This window comes from Alligator mississippiensis, chromosome 5 (genome assembly GCF_030867095.1).
Source record: "Alligator mississippiensis isolate rAllMis1 chromosome 5, rAllMis1, whole genome shotgun sequence".
NCBI classification, from domain to species: domain Eukaryota; kingdom Metazoa; phylum Chordata; order Crocodylia; family Alligatoridae; genus Alligator; species Alligator mississippiensis.
This window is the reverse complement of record NC_081828.1, coordinates 38,232,701-38,247,760: the sequence shown is the minus strand read 5'-3', so window position 1 is coordinate 38,247,760 and position 15,060 is coordinate 38,232,701. Positions and strand designations below refer to the sequence as shown.

General features: G+C 42.4%; 1 protein-coding gene across 2 annotated transcripts in view; it reads right to left on the bottom strand.

The window, feature by feature from the left end:
- Positions 1-15,060, bottom strand: part of SLC30A7 (solute carrier family 30 member 7) — a 53,913-nt gene that overhangs the window by 18,067 nt on the left and 20,786 nt on the right. For both annotated transcript variants that reach the window (XM_006273723.4, XM_019479097.2), the window contains exon 8: positions 10,618-10,753. In XM_006273723.4, the coding sequence (XP_006273785.1) occupies positions 10,618-10,753 (136 nt within the window). The remainder of the gene's footprint in view (positions 1-10,617; positions 10,754-15,060) is intronic.

Here is a 15,060-nt window from a genome sequence, read left to right as displayed (position 1 = left end):
TTGCTCCTACCCATAACTGAAACAAGCACACTGACCCCAAACATTGCAAACCCCAGGTTGCTTTCTATGCAATCAGAATAATTCACCTTGTAGCTACTGTATTTCCTGGCTGACCACTGAGGGCTGACTTCAGGCTACTGATGCTTTTTCATCTCCATTTGGGGAAAAATGCATTAAGCTAGCAAGAGATAAAATCCTAGTGAAGACTAAACATAGATTGTAATGAGTCATAAAACCATTGTCTAACTGGTATCTCTGCAAACTTCTCTGTACTCCACAGGTAATAAGGATTCTTTTCCCTTGGAATAGTTGTGTTCTTCTACATAACTAAGTTATCTAAGTCAATTGCACTTCTCTTGCTTTGAAGCTACTTCTGATAATCTTTGCTTCTGGTTTTCAGGCCCCCTCCAATGTTTTAAATGACTGTTTTCCTTTACGCACAGAATTAAATAAAAGCCATTGTTTTCTCTGGTATTTAGCTTAGGGTGAAACTGCTTCTTCCCTAAACTTGAGGACAGGTCCAAAAGGATATCTAACACCTCTCCCAACTATACAGTTGGGCTAAAAAATGATAATCCCTGAAAATAAACCATGTTTCTTGTATATTTCCTGGACCACCATGGCTGCAACAATACTCTAACCCTACTCCATTACTTTGTTTTTGTTAAATAAGTCAAAGCCTTCCATACGTCCTAGTGAGGATACAGCCTTTGGAGAAAGGATTAATTTTTCAGTGCGTGTACCTAGCACAGCAGGGTCCTGATTCTTATTTGATGCCTCCAGGTACTATTGCAATAAAATATCATCTAAGTGGTAAGCCACAGCATTTAGCAAAGCAATGAATGCAATTTTAAAATAGCAGTTGAGAACAAAGGGTATTGCAAACATGCTGACTATGGACACATTTACTTCCAATTCTTCTTTTTCAATGCTAATGAAGGCAAGATTTGTAAGCACAATTTAGGGCCACCTGCTTAAAATTACATACCAAAAATATATTGGCCTTATAAATATGGAGTTTGGTAATTTTTTACTTGAATTTTAACAGCAGGTGAAGTATTTTTTAGGTTCTGATATCACAATTAAATTATGCTTGTAGAAGCCATAGTAGAATGTTCAAGCCCAGAGAAAGATCTCAAAAAAGTGCCTGCAATATATTTCAGAACAAGTTATTTCAGTGTAAATATATTCTATTTTGTTGAATGAAAGGGAAACTTCCAAGAGATAACAGAAAAATTAAATTTTGACTTTCCTTTAAAATTAGGGGTGTCAAACATCCTCAGGCTGGATCTGGCCCCTTGATTTTAGACCAAATCTGGGCACCACAGGTGGTTTCCAGACCCAGTCTGGTGTGTGGGCTGAACCTAGCACCTCAGATGCTGCACACAGCATAGGGAGTCAGTCTGAGGCATATGCTGGCCCAGAGTATTGTCTCCACGGCTGATCTAGGTGAGGCCACAGCAGAGCCAACATGTGCAGCTGGTGCAGCCCTGTGTGTTGTGTGCAGTATGTACCAGCCCTGCTCTGAGGCTCACTCTGCATGTCGCACAAGGCACTGACATGGGATATATGTTGCATATGGCACCCTGTTGGACTACCCCTGTGTGCTGGCTCCAGTATGTGGTCCTGATCCAACCTGCAAACAAGCTCAGCAATTAAATTATGGTTGTAGAAGACATAGTAGAATGTTCAAGGCCAGAAAAAGTTGTAAAAGTGCCTGAAATATATTTAAGAGCAAATTATTTCAGTGTAAACATGTTCTATTTAGTTGGATGAAAGGAAAACTTGCAAGAGATAACAGAAAAATTAAATCGTGGTTTTCCTTTAAAATCAGGGGTGTCAAACTTGTGTAATTATTTACAAGACACAGCTTAAATAATCAAGTTTTAAACAAGATGAGCAGCAAAGTTTTGGTGCCTATCTTTCCTGCATTGCAAGGAACGTATCTTTTTAACTGTTAGTGCCATCTGATTAACAAACCCCTCCCCTATTTATTATGCAAACTAAACATATCCCAGTGTGGAGTACCATGAACTAGATTTCACCAAGAGATCCAGCCCTGAGGTCTCCTCTGTTCTGCAGGAGGATCAGGGAGCAGCAATTTCACCCAGGGGGAGCCCACCTGACAAACTGGTGAGTTCAGAGAACACTTCATATTAGCAGCAAAGCAGAAGGTGGAGGGATGACAGCAAATTCCCAGGGTGTTTTCCCCACCCCATACTGGATAGCTTGCCCTGTAAATGTGAAGCAGGGCACATAGCTCAACATTTCCACTGAACAAATTACCTGTTGCTTGATGAAAATAATGTTGGCCAGGGATCTGCTTGTGCATTAGCAATCTTCATGAACAATCCTAATGGAGCTATGACTCCCGTTTTCACTGAGAGACAACTGAGTTTACCTAGCTGCATCATGACAAGAAGTATGACCTGTGCCATGTTGCTATAAGGATTTTACAGAGGTAACTAATGCACTCTTTGGGCAATAAAGACTATCTTAAAATAATTCTAAACTATATCTTCACTGAAGAGTTAGTTATCCAGGTCTGATTTAACACCTCTTTTGAGTTGTTAACTTAACTCAAGTGAAAGTGGACAGCAGCGTCCCCTAAGCTGTGCGGCGTGCATAGCCACGCAGGCACACCTAGCAGTGTGGCATGAATACAGCTGCGCATGCCACACAGCTTAGAGGGAACACTGGTGGACAGATAACCCCTACTCAAGCTGCAGAGTGCTTGTTAGCAGCAAAAAATGACTGGGTTTGCAGCTGGCAGGTTTTGAGCTCTAGCCTATAATCTCTAGGAGTTCAGCCAAAGCAAATTAAAAGCACAACTCACTTGAACAGAGGTGTGGACAGGAATCCAGTTAAGGGCAAAACCTGAGTAATAATAGTGTGCAGGGAAGAAAAGTCCTTAGTTTCATTCCTATTGTGGGACATTAATGGAAGAGGAACAGAGGATCATTTAAAACGCTAAAAAAGCGAGAGCCGTCTGCATTACTAACACAACTGCATAGGCAGACAAGATCCTTTGGGTACCCGTGATATCTTTTTTTTAGACCAACTAAATAGTTGGAAAAATTGTTCTTTGTAAGCTTTCAAGCACAAACACCCTTCTAGAGAGAGACTCTCCCTATACCAGAAGACGGGTTTTTGCATGTGGGAGCACGGAACGCAACCTGCCTGGCCTGCCTCCATCACACAGGCTGTGTGTGGTGCACCTGCAGCTCCCACACACCTACTGCACTGGGGGAAGCCCCAAGCTGCAGCCTCGCAGGTCTCAGGACTCCACCGGGAGTGGAGGGAGCCCCGCCCCCTGCTTTCCCGCTGAGGCCTGGGACCTGTGGGGCAGAAGGCGGGGACCACAGCTGGCTCACGTGCGGGGTTTCCCATGGTGCAGTGTGAGTGTGGTAACTGCAGGCATGCCACGCAGAGCCCCCACAATAGAGTTGGCTGGGCAGGATGCAGTCCTAGCCCCCAAGTGCAATGCTGGCCAGAGCTGCGTGCTGCTGGGTGCCAGCACTTGCACAGGGTACAAGCACCCAAAGCACCCCAGCCTGCTGTTGTCAGCAGTGGGGGCTGCACACCATGTAGAGGAGTGTGCTGATGGTCCCCACATACTCCCACACCTTCCCTCACACCCACATTCTGCCCAGCTGAGCTCTGCACTCCTGCCACCCACCTGGGCTCAGGCTTTGTGCTGTGCCAGCCCCAGTCCCACACTCCCTGCCCCCACCCAGCTGCAGCTCCTCCCATCCCACCCCTACCACTTTCCTATCTGCTGCCTGGAGTGAATGGGACACCAGGGAAGCCAAGCAGATCCCCCTGGGGTGACTGCAGTAGCAGTGGCAACAGCCTTGCCCAGAAGCTCCTGCTGGGAGCGAGATGCAATCAGGTATATTGAGGGGTATGTGTATATGTGGGTGCCTCATTCCCACCCTTGTGGGTAGAAGGGCTCGGTGGGGTACAATTCTTTGGCGGGTGCCCATGGGCTGGATGAAAATACCTGGAGGGCTGGATTCAGCCTGCAGGCTGGATTTTGCCCACCCCTGATTTAGTTGGGCATCTACCCAAAGAACCTTGTCTGCCTATGTCCTTAGACCAACATAGCTACATCCAACACCCGTATGTGCGAAGTCTACTCTGCAGTCTTTGGAGGAAGACAGCTACACCAAGAAATATGGCTTTAAGAAACAACAAAGAAGACTACCAAGAAGTCAGGGAATGGATAAAACTTCTAAAACAATCTCCTAAGACGGGGTGGGCAAAATGCGGTCCGCGGGCCAGATATGGCCTGCCAGGCCATTCTATCCGGCCTGCAGAGCCCCTAAAAAATTTAGAAAATTAATAGTTATCTGCCCCTGGCTGCTTGTCATGTGGCCCTCAATGGCTTGCCAAAACTCAGTAAGCGGCCCTCCACCGAAAATAATTGCCCGCCCTGTCCTAGGAGCTTCATTTTAACTGTATGTATGTATTTTATTCATACACTACTAGGATATGGATATAAAAAATAAGCACATTCACTAGAATGGAGAAAAATATTAAATACGACCATCATTTGTTATGTGGTAATATTTCTTTATCAAAAGATCTGAATTTCTGTTTTTTCACATCTGACTTTTCACTTTTGCTCTTAAATATATCCCTGCTAAGAAGCAAACTTAAAGCATTTTTTAAATAAATTCCATTACTTAAAAACCCACACTCTATTTCTAATATACATCTCAAAATGTTACTGCTACAGCTCTTTCAACTTCTCACCTCAACCAGGCAGCCCAAGTTCCTGCTTAAAGGAAGGAAATAGAAAGCACTGCTTTCACAGTGAAAGGGCACCAGATAGGCAAATTATACGCATTAGTGATTCACACCTTTTTTTCTGATACATCTAGATTGTGCAACAGGTTCTCCTCTGCAAACATTTTGATTTGAGCTCACTCTCATAAAGCAGCTAAAACAGTGCTTTTTTTAGCATGGAAATAAATATTAAAAACTGTAGCAGTTGCCTCAGACTCAAACAGTACACTTTAAAGTGGTCTACTGTACACATACATGTTTAGTTTGACTATATGCTTATATGTATATAATTTATTACACTAAGATTTAATACCTGTTATAGGAAAAGTGTTCTGTTTTTTTTAATACACACCTAATCTGTGTGTCCATGGAGAATGCTGATATTGAATTGTTTAATAATTAACTGATATAAAATTCAATACTCATTTTCTGTGACAAAATAAAGTAATCCTTCATGAGATTTTGTTGAAATTAAATCTCAAACACATTTTCTATCAGCTAATGAAGAAACCTGGCAGTTCATAGGGACAATTTAGAATTTATCAGGCTTTGCTGGCATACCAGCATACGAGTGCTTATTCCAATAAAGCAGGGGATGAGAACAATAATGGGTAACTTACACGAACACCTGTATATACAGAATTCATCTGTGATTTCAAGTACAAGGCATTTCTCATTTCCCTTTTTTAAATATCCATCTTGAGTAAATACTTTGACCACATAAAAATTGGTGTCACAGCATATTACTACTACCCACCTATCCACTGCCCAGTGCATGTTCCGGCTGCTCCCCTCCTCCCTCCCCCCCGACCCCCATACAGGCTGATATGCCCTGGGCCCTGCACACCCCCTGGGAATGGCTCTGGCTGTCACCTCTGAAAGACAAATTAAGTCTCTAAAGTGAACCAAAAGTGACACAGAATAAGTCATAGAGACTAAAGTAGTCTCATATATCTTTCTGCTCTAACAAACATTTGCATGGTGCTCACACTGGAAGAACAGAGAGAAATTCTAAACATATCAGACTAACCTAAATTCCAAGTTTTGTTTTGTCCGTAACATCCAATGACAATATTACCATATTTACTCAAATAGAAAATGACCTTGATTATAAGATGACCTCCCCAATAATGAGATTCTATATATGGAAGATATATAAAATTGATTTAATTTTCCAGGTATAGAACTAATTATTGGAAGTTTGTCTTGAATTTGTCAACCTCCCACTGCTACAGCATAGAAAAGAAATCTGGGGGAGTTAGGTAACTACTTTGCCCTCAGGTCCCACCCCCAACTTTTTTCCCCTTCAGCCTTTCCCACCCCCCATAGCTGTAGGAATTTGCATATAGTAGTACCTGTAGACTAAGTTCACCCAGAATTGATGCATTTCATCTTTTCTGAAATCACTGCAAGTTTTTGCACAGGTACTCCCATAAACACACAGTAGCACTTCAGCATCTACTTAGAAAAAGTACAAACTTTTTTTTCTTTGCAAAAACAGATTTACACACACACACACACACACTCACACACAAAATCTATACCTCTACAGATCAGTCTTGTGACCAATATGGTTCACTCAACAGTCCAAACCATACCTTTATAGTTGTGCCGTTCTCATTCTTGTTACAATAACAGCACCATGAACACACACTTAGCTCAAAGCCAAAAGGCTCATGACTTATCATGTAGTTCATTGGGCTGGTCCCCACCAATCAGCAGCATTTCAAGCCATAATGACCCTGTAGCTCAGCACTGCTCTGTATGTGTGTGTACTCCAGTACCCACCACAAAGGCTCCATATGTGCTAATTAGCACCCCCACCCCCTGACTGGAACCAGGTGTTCTTGTCATGAGTCCTGGGATCCTCCAAAAATGTATACAGGTACTCCTCACTTAACGACCTACCTGTTTAACGACTGCGTGGACTTACGACCAGCTCTCCGAGCAGTCGGTATTGTACGAAACGTATTGTGGAAACGACAGCGCGGCGTCTCAAGCCAAGGCACGCAGTATCAAGGGGTGGCTCCTCGCTTATCGACCAATTCGCTTAACGACCTAGTCGCAGGAACGGAACTCGGTCGTTAAGTGAGGAGTGCCTGTATGTTGATGAGTCATAAGGCAATCTGGTCGGGTTTTACCTCATGGAGGGTGGGGTGACACTAATATGCAACAGGTTAAGAGAGGGGTGGACAGGGATTCTGGGTAAAGTACTAGGGGCCACATTTGCTGACGTCTGCCAGACATTTAAGGCTAGTGAAGAAACAGGAATTTTGGAAAAGGGACAGAAAGGTGCATCTCAGCTGTGGGAATAAAGAGGAAGTCAAAATATATGCAGTGTAGTGGCTCACTGTGACTTGTAACAGAGTCTGCACTGAGGGGGACTGCGCTCAATGGGGAACACTATCATATGCCTTATTCCGATAGGTTGCCCTAACCTTTCCTTGTGGTATGTTCCCATATGGGCCATGTACTGTATAGTTATGCTGGGTGTTGACTACATTTAATCAACTTGATAGTTGGTTTCCATTACTGAGGACATGCAGCTTTTAGCAGCAGTTCAAAGACAGGCAATGCATTTTATGTGATTTCTTTGTATATGAATGTAAGATGAGGGTTTTTTTCTTCCATGTTGACTGGGGGGGAACCTCATCTTGTACTCAAGTAAATATAGTAATAGTTAAGGTAGTAAGATCCCCTGTTCTACTTCACATAGTATTTGTAATACCATCATTTCCAGTGCAAATATATGAACAGAGCTCAGGTCGTACCAGCTAATTACAACATGGAAAATGATTTTAACAATTTTATATATTTGTTTTTTGAGAGTAAGGCTGGAGGTCTTAGGAAGATGAGCAATGGGATACAGTGCTGATCTACAGCTCACTGTTCAACTCCCAACCAGTTCTCTAGCAGGTGACAGCACCATAAAATGATTTTTCTGTAGTCTACCTGAAACAGGATGAAGTATAGCTTTCCCCCAAATGGGGAAAAGACTCCAAATGACTGCATAAGCTGGCCATCTCAAACTGAGAAACCTAGTTTTGAATGGGCATATTTAAACTAATCTCACCCATACAAAAGTAGCCTCTTAGATCACAGAAGAGGTACATTAGGGATGAAGAAGTTTGCACCTTAGATGTCTTCTTCATTTTTCAGCTCTAAATGCTCTAAATCTAGCATTTCAGGTCCACATTATCACAAACTAGTCCTCAAGTCCCAAGTGCCTCAAAATCCAGGAAAACTCTATCTAAATGTAACAGGCTAGGGAAGATGCAACCTTCTTCCAGCCTCTATGGAGGATGCCATTTGTTTGGCCCTTTCTCCTACCTCCACTCAGAAAGCATTTTCACATATGTGCAGGAATCTCTGTAGAACTGGGCCCTAAAAGAAGTGCAAAATTCTAGTCTACAGTAAACAGCACTCCACGAAGCTAACTTAGCAGCAGTTTCTTTTTCCAACTATTGTTCTTAGATTTACTTTTATTTATAAGGTTTTTCATTTATACAACTGCTTAAAATATGGGCTATTTTAGAGTTTAAAAATGGTAAAATATTAAGTATGTTTCTACACTTATATCTTGCATTGCATATAAATATATGAAGTTAAAAATTATTTATAATAGGGGTGCACCAATAAAGATTTTCTTGGCTGATACTGATGGCCGATTACTGGCCAGCCATATCAGCCAATACTGATCCAATAGCTGATTTACAGGAATACAGATAGGCAGTGTGGAAAGCAGCCTCCTGCTGGTAAGTCGGGGGGGGGGGGGGGGGGATGGAAAGGGTGGGGAAAGAGGGAAGGGGTGCGGGGGGGCAAGATCAAGGCCCCCATGGAGAGGGAGGGAGTGGGGCAGGGGCAGGCACTGCCCAGCCAGGGCAGTGAATGCAACCACAGGAGTGGGACAGATCCACCGGCAGCTCATCCGAGGAGTGTCAGGGTGGGGAGCAGGGGCAGCTCCCCACTGCTGTGCACATCCCTGGGGGAGCCATGAGGGGCATGTACCCCCCTGGATTTGTGCACAGTACAAGAGCAGGCTGCCCACTATGGGCTCGGGACCAGGAGCTGTGCCAGTCTCTTCCCAGACCAGGCCAGGGCTGCGCTTAGGGTGAGTGGGGACAAGTGGCAGCAGTGCTGGGAGGGATAGCTATGGGGAATTTTGGGGCAGCTATAGCCCACCCCATAGACACCGCTCCCAGCACTGCTGCCTACCCCACCCCTGCCGCCCCAAGCACAGCCCCAGCCCAGCCCCCCTGCCGGGAAAAGGCTGGCATCACTCCTAGCCCTGAGTCCACAGCAAGCTGCCTGTCCTTGCGCAGCGCACAAATCCAGAGGGGCACATGACCCTCATGCCTCCCCCAGTAGGGTTGGGTGCAGTGGCAGGGGGTGCCCCCCCCACCCCAGCACTCCCTAGACAAGCCACCCACGGCTCTGTCCTGCTCCCAGGAGGCTGCTCTCTGAGTTGCCTGGCTGCATTCCTGGCTGCGTGCATGCTGCGGCTGTGCACATGCACGTGGCATTTACTGGTGACATTATTAGCTACTCCAGCCAAAAAAAGCCAATTGCTGATAATATTAATTTTCCTTCTATTGGTACTGATCCACCATGTGACCGATATATCGGTGCACCTCTACTTTATAAAAATTAACTAACTGAACTTGATTTACTTAGATATTCCTGAACATTCAGTGCTGAAACCATACTTGTTTGACAAGATAAGTATGTAGAGTCACACCAAAGGCTACCCTCTAAATGCTGCCACATTCCTATATATGGTAAAACATAATGCAGTCACAAACAAATGTTCACCTTACTATTTTTTAACAGGAAAATGATATGTTTAGTTTTAGTGTACATCAGAAGTTGTGATACTCTGCCCCCTACCAAATGGTTACTGGAAAAGTGCTTCTCAACTCTGGCATCTCTGAACAAATAAGGTAAAATGGATAAACAGGTTATGAAAACAGAACATTCAATTTGCAATGATCTTGGTAAAATGTAATCATGGGAGAAATAATGCTTTATTAAGTAACCCTCGCTCTTATATTTTAAAACAACCCAGAAATTCTCAAGACAAATATAAAAGTTCAAGCAATATCCTCTGAAGAGCATAGCAGCCTTAATTAGGATAGGGCTAACCTACATCTAGTGCCAGATTGCTCATCTCCACTCCACTGAGGCCATTCTGCTCTATTTAGTAGTACAGAACATCAGTTTACATAAGCAGAAACAGACTGCACACAAGGCAAAAATAGGTCTACAAGATGAAAAACTGAGGGGTGTTTGTAGCACTAATCCAACAATGCTAAAATATGCAGATTGCTAACAAAGATGACACATCTTTACACATGCTCTGGGGTGAGGGTGGTGCTTCAATTAGACCAGCTCTTTGGGGCCACTCTAATTAAAGTGCCCACAGCATCTTGTGCATTCAGTCCCACACACTTCAAAATGGTGGCAGGGACACTTTAACTAAATTTCATTCAACGAGCTTTAGTTAAAGCACCCCCCCCAGCCATTTTGAATCGTGGGGATGCTGAATACACATGACACCAAGGCTGCTGGAGCGTGCTAATTAGACACATAGCAGGTGTCAGGCATGTGCATAAGTGCCCAAGATGACTAGAGCAATAAAATATTACAGATAGGAGCATGTAATAGAAAGAAGAGACAGAAAAAGGCAACTGTTTATTTTTAGACAAAGATAACATTGCCAGGAATTACCACTATTTTTTGAGATACTCCGTTTTGACTTGCAATTAAAACTATCATAACTAGTATTGAAAAATGCCACTGAATGTTTTACTGGGATCAATCACTTACCTGATGCCTATAAGCAGAGCTATAAGCATCGAACAGATAGGATCTGCTATCATTAGACCATAATTCTGCATCAATAGCGCAGATATAATTACACCAACACTTCCAAGCGTGTCTGCAATTATGTGTAAAAGTACACCTAAAAGGACAGAAATTAAAAATCAATGCATTTAAAACTTGAAGCTCTTTGAATTGACACATTTTGAAAATAATTATTTTTAAGTAATAGATTACAAAAAGTTCATATAACAGATTTAATGTAGTACATCATAGCATTTGGAACTATAACTTTAAAAAAAAAGAGCATTTAGACATTTACAGACTATTTTTTGCAAAAGACTTTCTGTGAAATACTGAATATGCTTGTTTATTGCCATCAGCTAATTGCCAGAGTAGTTTTAATTAGGGGTGCACCAACAGAGATTTTTTGGACCGATACCGATGTTTAATGAGCCATATCGGCCGATACCGATCCGATTGCCGATATGCAGCTGGGCAGCTTGGAGAGCACTGTCTGGCTAGTAAGTCTGTTGGGGGGCAGAGGCGGGGGGGGAGGGAAGGGGTGTAGCAGGGGGCAGATCAAGACCCCCAGTACTAAGGGAGGGAGTGGGGCAGGCACTGCATAATTAGGGGGACAGCAAAATGGAGCCACAAATGGCTCGCCTGGTGAACACGGGGGGGCAGCTTCCGCTGCTGCACGTACCCTGGAAGCCAAGCGTCTCCCTGGTTCCAGCCTGCAGAGGCAGCCTGCCCTCACCCTGCACACAAATCCGGGGGCACATGCCCCCCATGCCCTCCTGGGGTGTGTACAGCGGCAGGAGCTGCCACCCCACCCCAAATGAGCCACTCATGGCTCTGTCCTGCACTCCACCCCACCTGTACAACACCTGCCCTAGCCCTAGCTTCACTCCCTCCCTCACTGCAGAGGCCTCAATCTGCCCCCCATGCCTCTTCTCCCACAACAGACTTACCAGTCAGACCCAGCTGTGCACCTGGCAGCCTGCATGCTGCAGCTGCACATACACAGGGCATATCTGCAACATTATTGGCCACATGAGCCAAAAAAAGCCATTTGCAGATACTGTCAATTTTCCTTGTATCGGTACCAATCTGATATGGGACTGATGTATCAGTGCACCTCTACTTGTAACCAATTTAAAAGTTCTTGACCAACTGGTTGGCTATAACAACAGCTGAGACAAATTTTTACTTCCTGTGGCCCATAGGCTAAAAGTCTACCAGAGAAAGCAAAATCTCTGTAAAGCATTGCAACGCATGAGTTATAAAAGTTGTAGATATTGCTAGCGTATCATTATTTGACAGTATAATATAAGATGGACTATTCTGTCAAAATACTAATAACAACACATCTTATCTGCATGACTGTTTGTTAGCACTCTTGACTGTTTTAATCTATTGTGTAGTCTGCAGAAGATAAACCTCTGGAGCTCTCTGCTGGTCATTATTGGTATTTGCCAGTCATTGGAATTAACTAGTTAATTAACTAGTTAAAAAGTTAAAGAAATGGCTAACTTTTAACTTTAACTAGTTAAATTTTTCAGCTGTCAACTTTTAACTTTAACTAATTAAAAAAAAAGGTTAACTTTTTTTTTAAGTATAAGTTAAAAGTTAAAAAAATATGAAATCCAGTTTTCCCAGAGTTTTTCCTGACACAGCCACTCCCTACAACTTGCATGGAATGGTATTTCTTTACTGAAACTCTAGGACTTCTTGTATAAGAGACAGAGAGTAGTGTGCCTTCCTATGAGATATGGTCTCTTAAGAACTACAAGTCCCAGGGTTCCTTAGTTCATGCTGGCATTTTCTGTGCATTTGCAGAAGTCAACAGGGCAGCCAGTTGGCCGCAGGAGAGGGAATAAGCATTCCCTCATCTGCCCATATAGAGTGACTGTTCAGTAGTGGGGACTTAATTTTGCAAGACAGAAGAGGAAAATTGTCAGATGTTAATTTTGAAATGCAGCTTTTGCTGAACTTCAACAAGCATATTTAAACAGTTTCTGCTATGCAAATGAACATTCTTTTTCCCACTTAAACTGATTTTCTCATTTCAGTCTAATTTTGATTTTCAGACACCTTCATTATTTCCAATTCAGATGTGTTTCATACCCTTTTGTTACCTTTTGAGCAATAAAAATTGTAACAACAGAGGTTTTCTGTGGAAACAGCTTTCATTTGTCACCTGGCTATGAATATCTCCTTTTTGTTATTCTGGTATACCTATATGATGCATTAACTTTTACAAAGTACTTCACATGGAGAGGGTGAGAAGGATCTAACATTACATAGGTATTGGTAAATGATTATTCTGAAAACCGTATGACAAGTATAACATTGTTTTCAGGTAAAGCAAGGTGAGTTCTGAGTAAATTAGTGTGCTTCTGTGGGCTTATGGAAAAGAAACCCACTCATTGCATTTAAAAATGAAAAATGATGCTAAGAGGTAATTCACTGTGTTTCACGCATTTCTCATGAATCAACTTAACTTTTAATTAGTTATGCTCTTTTTAACTTACCTTTTAACTAGTTGAAAATGATAATACTTAACTTTTAACTTAACTCAAGTTAATTTTAAAGGTTGCTAACTTTTAACTTTAACTAGTTACATTTTTCATAAACTTTCCCATGACTGGGTATTTTTCCTACTCAACAACAGCTTTTACAATGTATAAGCTTTTACAACTGGAAATATTTCACCTGCAAAACCAAATATCACTGGTCAGATAAATACATATTTAAATTAATATTTAAAAATATTTTAAACAGACTCATTTTAAACAAGATTTTAAGTAACTTCTTAGCAATAAATTACAAAGATACAATGACTTAATTATCTTTTTCTGGCGAGTTTCAATTGAAATGTGCCTGCCAAACAGAAATTACACTATCTTCATTTCACTCTATTATTTGCACAACAAACGAGAAGGTAGTTTCCAATGTTGTAAATAATGGTCCTAAATCACCTTAGGATTTTTCACTAGAACTTGGCAGAAATAACAAAACTTAAATAGTTCCGTATTAATTTTAAAGCAGTTACTGCTGCACAGAGGAGGGAGCCTTCCCAGGACCACCCTTTCCTCCAACATCCCACTGAACCTAGAGACCCCCTTCATCTAGGAGCAATGGAGGATGTGGAATGGAATCCCCTCGCTTGCTATATGACATTGGGGAAGCATGGAGAGAAGAACCAGTCAGAGACTTTAACCTGTGGAAGCAGCTGAACAGCCTTTAAGAGAATTTCTACAATTCTGAACAGACTTTTTCTCTGTCCTGTGCTGACTAGCTGTTTGCTTCAACCCTCTCTTCCCTCTCACAGTCTCTTTGCCTCTACTTCACACTACCCTCCCACCCCCCATGCCTTTCTTACCTTCCTCCTCCTTTCACTTTGCTTTCTATTTAGTTTATCTTCTCCTAAATGAACTCACCCCAAATAAATTATGGAATTAACATGACATTTCCTGCCATTTTACTGTTCATTCTTACATTTTATAACCAACCCTTTTCTCCACCCTGGGGTCTGCCTCAGCGACTTGAATTGTAGGCTCATAAGGGCTTGGATCATCTAAGGCCAGTGGGATCCCATTTTTCACGGAGCCACAGGCACCACACTATAGTGCAGTGTGTGTATATACAGTGTATACACACGTGCTCACACACTATACAACTACATATAAACGATAAACTATATAAACATAATGAAGATCAATAATGTTAAACTCACATTTATCTAGTTCATTTTTTACAAGATGACAACACGGCCATAATTTCCTTTACAATTTTTAAAGTCCTGCTGTACATTTATTCTTAAAAAGTAGGCACCTGCAAACTTATTAAAGTCCTGCATACATACATCCAATAGAGAGCAATTCATACAGTGGGATGGACAGGACAAGAATTGTTTTGAAAATAGCTGACAACCACTGGTAATTGCCAAGCCAAAAAAAGTAGCCTCTTAAATGATGGATCCTGAAGTAGAAGTAAACAGATTAAAATGCAATACACTCATTCAATTACATGAGATGAGGGGGCAAGGTAGTCTATAGGAAATTTGAAGGTCTGACTGTAGACCATTATTCCAGAAAAATGGGGAACCACACAAAGAAGAGATGCCAGAGGTGTACATACTGCTTTGTTATGTCAAGTAACTATTAGAGGTGCACTGATACATTGGTCCGATATTGGATTGGCACTGATATAAAGAAAAATGACTGCAATGGAAATGAGCTTTTTTTGCCTGATGTAGCCAATAAATGCCCTATGCATGCACGCAGCTGCAGTGCAACACGTAGGCGCTGAGGAGCACAGCCCAGCAGCTTGGAGAGCTGTGTGAAATTGGTAAGTCTGGAGGAGGGAGGGAATGGCCCTGCAGAGGGCAAATTTGTCACAACCCAAAGTTGTGATTTTGCGTTTTGTGTGCGCTTCGGCACT